The sequence below is a fragment of the Myxine glutinosa genome, chromosome 10, assembly GCF_964187855.1.
Source record: "Myxine glutinosa chromosome 10, kmMyxGlut1.1, whole genome shotgun sequence".
In the NCBI taxonomy this organism is placed as follows: domain Eukaryota; kingdom Metazoa; phylum Chordata; class Myxini; order Myxiniformes; family Myxinidae; genus Myxine; species Myxine glutinosa.
Window position 1 is genome coordinate 124,079,524 of NC_136270.1, and position 15,582 is coordinate 124,095,105.

The following is a 15,582-nucleotide window of genomic DNA, read 5'->3' on the forward strand; positions in this document are numbered from 1 at the left end:
CAAAAATGTAAACTCTGCAAATGTATGGGTAGGGGATCATGTTTATGAAGTTTCGTGTTGATCGGATAAGGTTAGTTTTTCTACAAGGTCAGCTGCCAAACCACGTGACCTACGACGTCATCATTTTCAAACTATATGCAACAATAGTGTTAGACGACATCTGTAAATTTCACATCGATAGGGTAGGCGGTTTCTGAGATATAATTATTTAATATTTTCCTTCAATCCAATATGGCTGCCATACCATGTGACCGATGACGTCATAAATTTAATACTTCAATACAAATGGTTCAGAGATCATATGCATGCAATTACATATTTTTAGGATAAGGCATTAAATTAAAACATTTATGGCTGGTGTACCACTTGTTACGTATTAGCTCCCCAAACCACGGTTACGGTGCACCTCAGAGTCTCGAGAGGGAACGTGGCAGAAAGATTTGTTATTTTGAGTGTTCTAATAAACCATGGTAAAACCACACCAATGCAATTGTACAACAAAATAAGTAATTGTATTAAGAACTCTCACATACACAATAATAACACTCTTAAAGAAAGGACAATGAAAATGTCACTTGCATCAAATAAACAATACATATGATGGTACGATCATTCCCCAATGCTCTCAAAGCAATAAACTTACGATATGCCAAACGTGAATGGAATGTAACACTCCCCAAAGTCCGTGCACGGATCCCCACGCTGGTCGAAGGTCAAAGTCAGGCAGAATGGCAAAACAACAGGCACGTATCATCACGGTGGCGGACGAGGAGTTACGAGGTGAGAGGTCGATATGGGAATTGAGCCGATACGGAAACCAACAGCGATCAACACAATGATACCGATATTGGAATCCCAACGACAAAACAAAATGCACCAAGCGGACAGCCTCTTCGAGGACAAAATGGCGTATCGGTCCATAATGGAGGTGCTGGCTCCCTCCAACAATAACTCATGCTTGGCAATAAAACCTGAGATGCAGGTTTAATTGCAATCGCAATCTGTGACAATGTCGCGGGCAATCCCTTTCCAGGGAAGCCTCAACTCATTTGCGACAAATATCCAAAAAAATCCGCTCGCAGCCTCGATGCGACTCATGGCTGTCTCCTCCTCTCCCTGCCGATCACCTCCTCTCTCTTCTTCTCCCTTCCGGTTTCTTTGCTGCGTTTTCCTTTTTCCTTCACAAACATTTATTTTTACCTTTAACTAAAGTCATCTCCATTTCACACAAACATCTTAACAACAATATCACCTGAAACTAAAAATCCTACAAGTACTTAATAGCAACAAAGGCGAAAGTGGCGGATCCGTAACACACTTCACCGATGATGTCATAATTATCATGCTTTTGTTCTCCATTGGGAGTACTTGACAATGTGCCAAATTTCATAATTTTTCCATTCAGCGGTTTCCAAGAAATATTTTTTAATTATTTGCGTTTAATCCACGATGGCTGCCACACCATGTGACCTATGACGTCACAATTATAAAAACATTCTGCATGGGTGTCACTCCTACCCTGAAAGTTTTGTCTCAATCGGACACGTGTTGCTGAGAAAAACAAGGTTTAGCCTGTACGGACGGACAACCCGAAAACATAATGCCTCCGGCCACCCTCGGGGAAGACATCATTCGTGGTTTAGAATAATAATATACTCAGTGATTAGTGGTACATTTTCAGAAGGAATGACAACAACCCAACCAATGGTTGTTAGACATACAAGCAGTCTCACTCACCACCTGTCATATGCTCACAAACAATGGCACAGCCACTTTATAATAATATACTAGCGACGTACCCTTGCCGCAAACGGAAGGGTGGCGGAAGTGTCCAAAAAAATTTTTTGGGAGAAATTTAATGAAAACTCCTACCCACTTTAAGACATGTGCAGGGACCCCAAAAGTTGCACAGAAAATGTGGTGGCCTGGCTCAATGGCAAAACTGCAAATGCGGAATCCACGAACGTCACAGGTGGAACCCTCACATCATGTCCTCATTCTGCTTTAAACTCAATCTCTCTATATTTTCATTCCAAACAGCATCATTCCAATCACAAATTAATACTACAGCATTAATATAACAAAATACAATTTCACAAAAACTCATGAGGTAAACAAATATAGATGTTGTTCTGATGTGATAACCAATACAGACAAATCTGCCGGAGAGAAAAGGTGGATACGAAACAATTCGTATCGATCGAAAAATCAAAATCAGAATTATACTGAGAAATTTATGAAACATCCCACCCACCTTGGAATGGATAAAAGCAGCGTCGTTTGGGTGGAAGCTCAAAATCATAAAAGTATTGAGATATTGTCAAACCAGCGAATGTTTCTGCCAAACCCACGATTGTGTTCACTTCCGGATCGAGAGTCAAAATCATAATTGGATTGAGGAATTTATGAAGCCTCCCACCTACCTACCTTAGGACACCCATTGGGACCCCAAAATGTTCCACAGAAGGTTTGGCAGGGCTAGCCCCAAAACTGAGGGAGAAGTTTGGAGACAGAGAGATGGACAGATAGACACTCTTGTTTTATAATATAGCCAAGTATGAAGCCCGTCAAAAATGACGGGTTGGAAAAGTTTATTTGAGGGTACTGAATTTCAAAGTCTGAAGCATCGGCCAAGGGTCAGGTCTGCTTTTATCTTTTTTATTTATTCGACATCCCATGGATATAAATGAACACCCGTTTTACTCTACGCGGGTTACACATCACGTGCAGCGAATTTCACCTCCTTCCGCCTTGTACTTACTTTTATTATTTTTAAACGCTTCTGTACACCGCCCTTGAGGCTCGATTTGCAAGCCACCGTATACAGTTCCAATTTGAAGAGAAGCATTTACTCTTATTTTGGGTCTTCGGAGTCCTCGGGGGTCTTCTTGGTCCTTGGGGTGTTTTTGGTCCTTGAGGTGTTTTTGGTCCTCGGGGTCATGGTATCTTTTGGGTCCTCAGGGTCTTCAATGGTATTTGGGGTATTTTGGGTCTTCAGGTTATTTTGGGTCCTCGGTGTCTTTTGGTTCTTATGGGTCATTTCAGCTTTTGGATGCTTTTGGTCTTTGGGGTCTTTTGGTTCTTTTTGGTCTTTGGGATATTCGGGGGCTCCAATGGTCTTGTGGGTCTTTTCAGTCTTTTGGGTCTTCAGTGTCTTTAAGGATCTTTGCTGTATTTGAGTCTTTTGGTTCTTCTGGGTCTTTTCAGTTTTTGGGTGTTTTTGGTCTTTGGGGCCTTTTTGGGGGGGGGGGGCGGGGGGGGGGGGAATACAGCATTGAGGCTCGTGTTAGAGCTGACACATTGAACAGGAAAACATTCACAGACACATAAAACATACAATGAAGGAAGCAGGAGACAAGAGGGGTAGAGAGAGGGAAGCGCACAAGCACAACAGTAGAGAACAGGGACATCGGTATATCTGTGGAAGGGGGAGGGCTGGGGAAGCAGGGATACACGGTATAAAGCAAAATAACACTTCTAGGAATTTCAAGAAAGAAGTTGGGGATTGAAAGAGGTAGATTTGGGGTGTATTAACGGGGGTAGAAAAGATCAAGGTTTTGGATGGGGGAAGATAAGAGATGGTGGTGAACAGCTGTTTTAAAGAACTGGAGGGAGGAGTGGGATTGAAGAGAGTGTGGGAGTTTGTTCCAGAGGCGGGAGAAAAGAGGAATGAAAGAGTGAAGGTGAGCAGAGGGTCTTGATTTTGGAAATTTCACCAGAAGAGGGATGCTGGCAGATCTTGTGCATCCTGCAGGAATATTTGGGGGGAGGCAGTGTACAGACAGAGCAGGGGGAGCAAGGCCATAGAGGAGTCGGTAGAAGACAAAAAGACCACCAACATGCCTGCGGTGAGAGAGTGAAAGGCCCTCAGAATCAGCTTCATCGCGGAAGATACCAATGATTCTGAATGCTTTCGTTTCAACCGCGTGAAGGCGAGCTTGGTGAGACACAAGAGCACCAGCCCAGACGGGAGAGCAGTACTCCATTGAGCTGCGGATAAAACCTTGTATGTGGTGAGGAGCTCAGAAGTGCCCAAAAAGGACTTTGCACAACGGCGGATTCCCAGACGGCGACCGGCTTTGGAGGCCAGCTTGGAAATGTAGTTTTCCCAGGAAAGATTTTCATGGCAGATAGTGAGACCCAAAAGCTTGAATGACAGAACTTCTTTGAGAGGATTGGTGAGAAAATAGATGGGAGGGTTGTCCACACGGTCCTTTCAGAGACAAAATGAGAGTGTGAGATTTATCAATATTGAAAGACATGTTCCACTTGTTTGACCAGTCTGTGATTTTGTCCAGGTCTGCAGAGAGTGAGGAGGCTGCAGACTGCCGATCTGAGGGATGAGGAATGGAGCGACAGAGAGTCGAGTCGTCAGCAAAGAGATAAAGAGGATTTTCAAGAGAGTCAGAGAGATCATTGATGAAGACCAGAAAAAGCACAGGGCCCAGAACACTACCTTGGGGAACTCCAGCCTGAACAGGAAGAGGAGATGAGAGAAACCCATTCAGGGCCACACGTTGACTACGACCAGAGAGGAAGTCCGCCAGCCATGCGTGGAGATTTCCATGGATACCAAAGGAGGAGAGTTTGGTGAGCAGAGCAGGGTGCCAGACCGTATCGAAGACACGTGAAATGTCAAGGGAGACAGCTCTAATTTCCTGTTTGGTGTTGAGGACCTCCATCCATTGTTGAGAAAGCAGAAGCAGCATGTCCAGAGCAGAGTGACCAGGTCTGAAACCAAATTGATGATCAGAGATCAAGCCATTGGAGAAGAGGAAAGATTTAATATCTGAAGCAATGATGGATTCCATGACTTTGCTGATAATTGGGAGAAGGCTGATTGGTCTGTAGTTGCTGGGATCTGTTTTTGCACCTTTTTTGTGCAAACCGGTGATGTTGGCTGATTTCCAAGCAGATGGCAGATGACCTTGAGCAAAAGAGAGGGTGAAGAGAACAGAAAGAGGGAGTGAAAGAGCAGAATAACATGATTTTAGGACCCGTGGGCTGATGCCGTCAGGACCAGTTGCAGAATCAGAGTCGAGGGTTGACAGAAACTTTTCCACCTTGTCAGGAGGAAAGGACACAGAGTCCAGGAGCAGCTGGGTATGACTGGGTACGGTGGGTACAGAGAGGGATGGGTTTGGGACACAAGATTTAGAGGCAAACACAGAGTTGAGGCATTCAGCTTTTTCACGTGCGGAGTCAGCCGTTAAGCCGTTTGAGGTGAGGGAGGGGATGGAGGGGGAACAAACACCAGAAACAGATTTGACCAGACGCCACCAGGATTTGGAAGAGGGAGACAGATAAGAGAGTTCGGTCTTGAGAATGGTGAGATATTGTTTCCTGGCTCTCCTGAGGGTGGACACACACTTGTTTCGGGCTTTGTGAAAGGAAATGAGATTTCCTTCCGTTGGATTTGCTTTCCAGGAGACGAAAGCAAGTTGTTTCAGGGCAACAGCCTCACCACAAGATTCCGTGTACCATGGACGGGAGGAAGGGTATGACAACTGAAGACGAGATGGTATAAATCTGTGCATGAGAGAGAGCAATTTACTTTGAAAGAATTCCCAGGATGAGTTGATGTCAGAGGCGGTAGAGATGGGAGACCAGTCCAGATGATTGATGGCTGCTTGAAGACCGTGCCAGTTGGCCTGAGTGAAATGCCAGACTCGTCGACGCTGAGGAGGCTCTCTGAGAATGGTCAGAGAGATGTCCACTTTGACAAGCACATGATCAGATGAGCCGATTGGAGCAGAAGAAGAGCAGCAGACATTTTCAGGGAAGTTTGTCATAACCACATCCAGAAGAGAAGATGCTCCGTTGACTGAGATCCGGGTCGGGAAATTTACAGATTGCGTCAGTCCCAGTGAGTCGCAGAAGTCCTTTGCTGAAGAGCCATGGCTGGTGAGAGAGGTACCCACACCCAGCCAACTGGCATGGTGACAATTGAAATCACCACATATGAGGAAGAGAGAGTTGGGATGGGTAGATAGAAGTTGGTCCATATTATCAGACAGTGAGATGTAGATGGAGTCATCGCTGTTTGGTGGACGGTACAACACACATATGAACAAAAGGTGGGAGCGAAGGGGAAGCCGTAGCCAAAGGTATTCCTGGGGGTGAGGTGGAGAGAGGGCAGTGGAGGGCGAGTGAGGAAGAGAGTTTTTTATAAAGATAGCAACCCCACCTCCAGGACGAGGCTCAGGTCTATCATACCGGAGGAGGGAGTAACCTGGGAGAGATACCAAGGCATCAGAGACATCATGAAGGAGGAAAGTTTCTGTTAAGCAGATCACATCTGGTTTGTCAGAAGCAACCTGTATGGAGAGGTCAGTCAAGTTTGAGCGAAGGCCCCGGATGTTTTAGGTCCATACCGTTAATGAAGAGGAAGGGGGAGCATCGGGTCCAGAACAGGGGGGGGGAGGGGTAGGGTAAGATGTGGAAAAGGAGGAAGAGGTAGGGAGAGCTGTTGAAGGTGTGTCAGAGATTTCAGAGATTTCAGAATAGCTTGGAGAAAGGGAAGAATGGGGCGGACAAAAGGTTTGATGGAGATTGGGTGAGGCACAGTGAGGTGTTATTTGAGGAGGGGGAAGAGCGAGGCAGAAGGTTTGGGGAGATGAAGGTGAAAGTTGGAAGGGGGAAGAAGCAGGGAGGATGCTTGTTGGACCTGTTTAAGATATTGTCCAGGTCTGCAGAGAGTGAAGAGGCTGTTGCCTGCCGATCTGAGCTTCGAGATATGGAGCCGCAGAGAGCAGAGTCATCAGCAAAGAGATAGAGAGGATTTTCCAGAGTCAGAGAGATCATTAATGAAGACCAGAAAAAGCACAAGGCCCAGAACACTGCCTTGAGGAACTCCAGCCTGAACAGGAAGGGTAGACGAGAGAATTCCATTCAGGGCCACATGTTGACTGCGACCAGAGAGGAAGTCTGCAAGCCATGTGTGGAGGTTTCCATGGATACCATAGGAGGAGAGTTTGGTGAGCAGGGTGGGGGTGCCAGACTGTATCGAAGGCATAAGATATGTCAAGGGAGACAGCTCTGATTTCCTGTTTTAAATTGAGGACCTCCATCCATTGTTGAGACAGCAGAAGCAGCATGTCCAGAGTGGAGTGACCTGGTCTGAATCCAAATTGATGATCCGAGATAAAGCCATTGGAGAAGATGAAGGATTTAATATCGGAAACAATGATTCCATAACCGGAGTATCAGAGATTCCATGAGCTTGCTTATTATTGGGAGCAGGCCGATTGGTCTGCAGTTGCAAGAATCTGTTTTTGCACCTTTTTGTGTAAAGCGGTAATGTTGGCCGATTCATAAAGCCTCTTGGGTCTTTAAGGGTCTTCGAGATCTTTTCGGTCTTTTGGGTCTTTGGTGTATTTTGGGTCTTTGGGGTTTTTGGGATAATTTGGGTATTCGGGTCTCTAAGGGTCTTTTGGGGTCATTTCAGTCTTCTGGGTCTTTTCGGCCTTTTGGCTGTTCAGAGTATTTTGGGTCTTTGTGGACCATTGGGTCTTCATGGTATTTAAGGGTCTTTGGGGTATTTTGGGTCTTTGCCATATTTTGGGTCTTCGGGGTCTTTAAGGATTTTGTCAGTGTTTCGGGTCTTTTGGATCTTCGGGGTATTTTGGGTCATTTGGGTATTTGGGTCCTCGGGGTTGTTTGGGTCTTTTGGATCCTCGGGGTCGTTTGGGTCCTCGGGGTTGTTTGGGTATTTTGGATCCTCGGTGTCGTTTGGGTCTTCTTGTGGGTCCTTTTGGGTCGGAGTCTTTTAACCAGTGGACACAGTCTTGTTCAAAGATTGCCCAATAAACCTCCATTCAAATCCCTCCTAAAGCGCTACTCAAAGTCTTTTAAAAATCTACCCTTACGAAGGGGGACATACATCACACAAATACACAAACACACATTGTGTTTTATATGGTAGATGATGGAGGTGTAGAGAAAAGGTTTAAGCACGAATGGCTCAAATGATGCAACACGCATGATGTAGCGAGAAAGTAGAGATAGCATAGCGGAAGGGAGGAGGGGTGCATGAATTGACGCCAGCTATGCTTTGCTTTTGCAAGTGAAAATTAACTTACCCATGAGATGATGAATTGGCGAGCGTGCTGGTTGTGTGTGTATATACGATCACGTACTAGTGGGATGAAAGCAATCAGGTCAAAGTGGTCGCTCTCCGTCACGATATCCTGCGAAGACAGACACAACATGACCAAGAAGGCCTTCGACATCCATCGTCAGAAACAAATAAAAATGGCGTAATGTCGAGCCGCCTTCAGCATGTCTTCTGTTTGGCTAACATGAATGATTTTACAAGTAAGGCTTTAAAGAGGAAAACCAAATCCAAAACGTCTAAAACCTGATTAATTGAGCGAAAAGCCACGATTGGTCGTTGTTGAGATCATTGAGTTTAGGCTTGAAGAATTCCTGAACGCACAAAATTGATGCAATGTGCGTAGCTCTTTAGTGAACGAACAACACATGATGCAGGGGCGCTGATCGCTATTGAAAAGTGAGGGGGGGGACATTTTCCGGGAAAATTATTTTGAAGTGTCTATGAAGAAGAAGATTGTTTTTTTGTCATTTTCATGAATTTGAAATGAATCACATAAATAGTCACCAATTTGAAACCTGATACCAAATTAAAATTTTTATTGACGATATATCACGAAGTCGGAAGACTTCCTATGTAGGAATGATGCACAATTCCTCAAAAAATAAAACCTACCAAGATACAAACTTGTAAACCTATAAAAGTACCTACCAGTCCATCGTCTATGGAGGATTTCACATCAAATAACCCTCATTAACCCTTTGCGTGCTGCATCTTGTTTTGTTTTTTTTCTCAAATTTTTCATTAAAAAATTACATTTTTTTTTTTGTCGCTTTAAAAATGAAGAATAATTTTGGCCCACTCTTCTTGTGCAAACTGCTCCAGTTCTCCCAGATTTGAAGGGTGCCTTCTCCCAACTGCTGTTTTCAGATCTCCCCACAGGTGTTCAATGACATTTAGATCTGGACTCATTGCTGGCGACTTCAGAACAGTCCAACGTTTTGTCTCGAACCATTCCTTGGTGCATTGCGCTCCAAAATGCCTTGGTAATCTCCCTATTTCATGATGCCATGCGGACATTCAAGGCACCCAGTGCCAGAGGCAGCACGGCAACCCCAAAACATCACTGAACCTCCTCCATGCTTGACTGTAGGGAAGGTGTTCTTTTCTTTGAAGGCTTCATTTTGTTTTCTGTAAACATAGAGATGATGTGCTTTACCAAAAAGCTCTAATTTTGTCTCATCTGTCCACAGGACATTCTCCCAGAAGGATTTTGGCTTGTTCAGGTGTGTTTTGGAAAACTCCAGTCAGACTTTTTGAGCAGTGGAGTCCTCCTGGGTCTCCTACCATAGAACCCCCTTTCATTGAGTTGGTGACGGATGGTGTGAATTGACACTGCTGCACTTTGTGTCTGAAGGTCAGCTGGGATCTGTTTGGCGTTTTGATCGAGGTGCTTTCTCCACCATTCGAACAATCCTTCGCGGCAATCATCGATCAAGTTTTCTCTTGCGGCCACGTTCAGGGAGGTTGGCTACAGTGCTTCCTGATAAGCCTTAAACTTCCTGATAACATTGCGTACGGTGGATACAGGAACATCAAGGTCTCTGGAGATGGACTTGTAGCCTTGAGATGGTCCATGCTTGGCTACAATCTTGTGTCTGACCTCCTCAGACAATTCTCTGGTTTTCTTTCTTTTCTCCATGCTCATTGTGGTACACACAGTGACACAAAACAGCAGATTGACTCCTTTTCTCTTTTCAAACTGGTCGAATGAGTGATTTTTATATTGCAGGCACCTGCAAAACTCACCACAGGTGAGTTCAATTCCAAAGTAAAGGAGAATCACCTGCTTGGAATCTAATTATTTCTGACAACTTCTAAAAGGTGCCAATGATATTGTCCGGGTCATTTTAGGATTTCTGTGTGGAATAAGCTAAGATTTAGTAAATTTTCAGCTTTTATTGTTTTGTTACACTGCAAACCAAAGAAATACAAATGTGGATACCAAAAGATTTTTAAATTTCAACAATTTTCTGGAAGAAATGGTGCATTTTTTGAAAAAAGTGCAAGGGTGCCAATATTTTTGGCCACGATTGTATGTTCAGTGCCGTACAATTACAATGTGAATACGTCTATAACGTTTGGACTACAACATTTATAAACTACAGAACATACCTCGGCCAGGGTGAACAGTTTACGTTTTGTATCCCTCTGACCGGTCAGATCTGGATCCAGACCTGATCCAAAATCTAATCAGCTTGTTCTTGTTGCCTAATCAACTCATCCACCAAGTTTTGCCAAAACTCATCCACAACGTATTGAAATGTCATCATATATATCGTTTTTGGCCCCATCACTCAATGGTGAAGAATCACTTTTAAAAAATTTAAACTCTTATATCTGGATTCGAATCTTCACCAAAACTGAATCAATTCTGGCTCAGTTAGCACTTTCTCCAATGTAACAACTAAATAAACTTTTCTTACCTAACAATTTCACTATGGGCGAGCAAAGAGGTTACTTCGGAAGAAAACGTGAAGGAACATAGTTACACAGCACTGTAGCGGGAATGTCGACCCGTATCACACTTTCAGTATTCACTGATCACGTGATACATTTTTAGCGCATGCGTACATCGTGCACTCCGTGCTTCTACCAATGAAATCCAGCACGACATGCACGAGCCGATACCGCTCTCCGTTATTAAATAATGCCCACCAACGCATTATTTTTATGTTATATTCGACTAGAAAGAGGGGGGGATAATCCCCCCTCGTCAAAAATGTGGGGGGATATGTCCCCCCCCCCCCCCCAAAAAAAAACGCCCATGACATAATGCGACATTTATTTACATTTATTTACGTGAATTCAGGAAACCGTGGAAATCTTAAACTTGATCGTCTCAACATCCACAAATTTCCCCTTCACACTGTAATCAAGCCGACCCTTTCCATAAATTCCTGATCATTATTTATTTAATTATTTTGGGGACAGCAACGTCTCGAGAAAAGCACAAGTAGAGTAGCGGTCTGTATGGGGGCATTATCGTCTTGCCTTTGTGGGACCGAGTAGCCGTGACGTGTTCATGTTTGGCCTACGCGCAATTCACGTGGGAGCGTCTGATGCAGAAGGAAAGGTGTGCTGCAAAGTTTCGAACCTTCAGCAACCTGTCCAGGAGCTCTGAGCCGCTCTTCACGTTGGGATCAGGATCAGCTGCCAACTGAAAGAAAAAGAAGAAAGGTCCCACATTGATCCGAGCAACCCTGCAAAGTAGTGTGAGCAGCACATTTACAAACAATAAAGAGACCGTGTAGAGGCCTGGGAGGGGGGGGGGGGGGGGGGAGGGGCTTGATCGAAAAAGAGGGTTGATATTCAAATCATCTAAATAATAATGCAATTCAAGAATATAATAGGCGAGGCCTTGATCGACAGCTTGATTTTGTGACACTCTGGCCTTTTTACAGGAAGTCCGATTGACTGGATAGATTAACATGTATTAAAGGAGTTATTGTCATATTCAACTGAGGCCTTTATCAAGCCAAGCTAGTGATCTAAACAGATTTTAATCACAGTTCCTAAAAAAAAAACTAAAAAAAACTTGCCACCGTTCCTAAACAGATTCAGAAAAGCCTAACATAACTAGGCCTTGAGCGTTACTTCTCGAGTCACTAAGTCAAGTAAAGCAGAATTGTATCAGAGTTTGACTCGAGGCCGAGCGATGCATCACTAGACTTGGGGATGTAATGGTTAGAGCGTCCACTCAGTCTGGGACATTGGAGGTTCGAACCCCGGCCGAGTCATACCAAACCCTAATAAAAAGCCCCGAGTGGGATGATGGTCATCTCTCGAGGTTGTAGTTCAGACCTTTGCCACTTTGGGGGAACCCCCTCCTGGGAGCCACCCGAACCGAAATATTAATATCTAAGACTGAGCGATCCTGCGGACCATCTCGTAGAAAGACCATCGGGTTTCAAAGAAATCGGTTGGTAAATAAGAGATGAGTTTGGATCCAAAGTTTCAGGAGGTAACTCCTGCCTGGGAGCCCCCATGTTCCGAAAAAAAACAAAAAAATTGAAACCCGAGTGATTGTGCGGGAAACTGTCTTGTATTCATGTGTCAAGTTTCAGAACAATCAACCGGGTGATAAAGGAAGAGAAGCAAAAATAGCAAAAAGTTAACGGACGACTGGATGGACAGACAGACTTACAGGGGCGGACATCCTAACATGACGCCCCATTTTATAAGGTCATCTCTCTGAGATTGAGATGACCAAAAAATGGTGCGTGCTGCTTTCTTGCTTGACACTCGGCATTTGAAAAGGGTAGAACATTGAAACAACCATAGGTTGGAGACCATTGTACGAGTATATGTATAAATTTCCTTGGAAGGGAACTCGTTAATTATTATCAACGTGCACTTTCCAAAACAACCGAGATGCAAAGGAAGGAAGAGAGTGCCAGCACAACATCATCATACAGTCATGGACATCCAGCGTGCATGGGTACGAGTCCTTACATCAAACCAAAGGAGTTACCTTGCTTAGTCCATGAAAGACCTGGTTGAAGTATGGAAGTACTGCCCCACGTGCCACTTTTACAATGTTGTAGAGTGCTTCGCATGCATAGTAGCGCAGTCGAGGATCCGGGTCATTGAAGCATTTAAGCACTGGGTCCATGAGGTCCCACAAAAATATGGTGTAATCCTGGTGGGAGATCCCAATATTTAGATAGTCATCTATTTATTACATACTAGTAAAAGCACCCGGCATTGCCGCATAACAATGAGTCACTTCCTGACAAGAATATTAATGAGGAGAGGAGAATAGGAGGGAGGGAGAGGGGAGAGGTGGATAAGGGGGAGTGGTGGGGGGAAAAGGGGAGTGGAGGGGGAGGGAAAAGGAGGGAAGGAAACGGTGAGGAGAAGGGAAGGGAGGGGGAAGGAAAGGCAGTAGAGAAAGGGAGTGGACAGGGAGCAAAAGCAGCCTGAATAGTGTTCACCAAGTGGTGGTTCACCTCGTTAATCATAAACAAAAAGGGTGTTTTGACACCCAAAGTTCCCCGGCCTTGTGACTAAAAACGAAAAGGGAGCTCTGTCTACTGTAACGCCATGGCTTGCAAAAGCAGGCTGAATAGTGTTCACCAATCGCTAGACATGGTAACTTTTGTCCGATTTCACTCAGGATTTGGACATTATTTGGTCTACAATATGCTTCAATTATTTATGATAATTGATAGCGTTTCCAAGGCAAGGCGCGTTTGAGTAGGCCAAAACAAAATGATGGCTTAAGAACCCAGCGAGATGCAATGGGCTGGCCAATATGGCGGGCCACCATATTGCTAAGCCACCACACCTGGTTTTATTCTTATGAGCACCTTGTTAGTCATCTTCAAAAAGGGTGTTATAACACACCCAAACACCCAGTTTTCATCCGTGTAATCTGTTGGAGGTCCAGGTGTATTGTTACGGATTCGTCACTTCCGTTGTTGTGGTTCTCAGCCACTGTAAACATTTTTGGTTCCATGTACTATTATTGTTATCGTTTAAGTGAATTGGAGATAACTGTTTTCAAAAGGTAAAAAAAATTAATGTTTTAAAAAGAAACCGGAAACCGGATCAGGAACCGGACGAAGAAGAAGAGGAAGAAGGAGGAAAAAGAGGCGGAGCGAGTAAAGTGGAGAAGAAGCCAAGCTGCTTTGAGGTCTTGAGCAAACGCTGGCGAACGGGGGTCACGAGTGAACTTTGGGTTTCCTGGGAAAAGGATTCCTGCGACAGAGTTGTTATCGCTGTGACAGATAAACCTGCGTGACAGGTTTTGCGGTTGATTCCCAAGAGAATCGTTGGAGTGCCGTTACGTCTCGAGTACGGACCCGTTGGCCATCTTGCCTCGCGCTCGATTTCGCATCGCTCCAGGTTTTTCACCTCGCTCCAACCATTTCAACGCATCCAGCCGTTAGCCTGGTTTGCATGTGTAACGTGGATTTCGAGTGGGAATTTGCGGTTCGCCGTGTGGGGAGCCGTTGAACATCCATACCCGAAGGTGTGATTTCCCAGTCGCCTCTTGAGGACACCTTTGCCCATCTTTGGCAGTGTGACTGTCAACCAAGCGGGATTCTGGTCTCGATACAACATTGTTCTGACGATCACTGGAGCGTGGATCGACTTTGGTTTTAAGCTGGGACAGAGACATTGGGAATGTTATTTTCGCTCACTTGGAGCACAGTGAGTTATATTGTTCGAAACTGATGGTACCATCATAGGAATGATATATTGGTTGTACAATTGATTAATATTGTTATTGCTGTTATTCTTGTGTGACCTTAATACAATACTTGTTTGTTGGTAATAATTTGGTGTGGTTTCACCATTGATTTTTGACACACAGAAAAACACATCTTTCTGCCGTGACTCCTCTCGGGGCTCGGAGGTACACCATGGCCGGGGTTTGGGGAGGAGCACGTAACAGAAATTGGGGGCCTCGTCCGGGATAGAATTCCCTAACCTTCCCAAAATCCCCAAATTTGGAATTTTCTAACATTCCCAAATTTTTCAAAAGAAAAAGGAATTTTTTTTTTGTGTGAAGGTTAACAGGTGCTAACTGATAGTCACCATGGTGTTTGACGCAGAAAAGTTTGCGGCGTCCCCTAATGAGGCACAGTTCCAGGCGTTAAAAAGATCGGAACTCATGATATTGGCCAAATATTTTAACTTGGAGGTCCGAGTTAGTATGAAGAAAGCTGAGATTCAGACATTGGTGGTGGAGTCTTTAGTGGGACAAGGAACATGGGAAGAGGTAGCCTTGGATTGGTTACCAGAGGAAAAAGGAAATGTGGGGCTCCGGAAAATGGAGAGGCAACTGCAGAGCCAGGAAAGGTTAGAGGAAAGAAGAGCAGAGGAAAGGAGAGCTGAAGAAGAAAGAAGAGCAGAGGAAAGAGCAGAGGAAAGGAGAGCCGAAAGGGAGTTAAAGGAACGTGACATGGAGTATCAGAGGGAACTTAAACTCAAGGAGCTGGAATTACTGGGAGAACGGAGAGAAGTAGTATCCATGCCGGCTAGTTCGACAACTAGTCAGAACACTTGGGATGTTGGTAGGCATGTGAGGCTGGTTCCACCCTTCAATGAAAATGAGGTAGTCAAGTTCTTTTTACACTTTGAGAAGGTGGCTCAAATGCTACAAGCGTTACGCGTCGGTCCCCCGTCGGGGAAGTGATGTGAGTTGACAAAGTGGAACACGCAGAAAACATGCTATGATATGATATTTCGCTCACAAGGTTCAGACATACATGGAGGCGGCCATCTTGGATTTTGACGTGGCGACCCAATTTTCAATAGCGTTCTTCCTTATGCCTAGATACACCCACACACCAGAAGGTACTTCGCTTATTTTTCAAGATATTTCACTCAAGGTTCAGACATATATATGGTGGCGGCCATCTTGGATTTTGACGTGGCGACCCAATTTACAATAGCGGTCTTCCTTATGCCGAGATACACCCACACACCAAATTAGAAGTTGGTACTTCGCTTATCTT

General features: G+C 44.7%; 1 protein-coding gene across 5 annotated transcripts in view; it reads right to left on the bottom strand.

The window, feature by feature from the left end:
- Window positions 1–15,582, bottom strand: part of VAC14 (VAC14 component of PIKFYVE complex) — an 82,280-nt gene that overhangs the window by 44,020 nt on the left and 22,678 nt on the right. For all 5 annotated transcript variants that reach the window (XR_013624805.1, XM_068126148.2, XM_068126146.2 and 2 more), the window contains exons 3-5: window positions 12,588–12,755; window positions 11,211–11,273; window positions 8,082–8,189 (exon numbers count right to left, since the gene is read on the bottom strand). Coding sequence is in view for 4 of the 5 variants with exons in the window: in XM_068126146.2 (XP_067982247.2) it covers window positions 8,082–8,189; window positions 11,211–11,273; window positions 12,588–12,755 (339 nt within the window). In the remaining variant the exon portion in view is untranslated. The remainder of the gene's footprint in view (window positions 1–8,081; window positions 8,190–11,210; window positions 11,274–12,587; window positions 12,756–15,582) is intronic.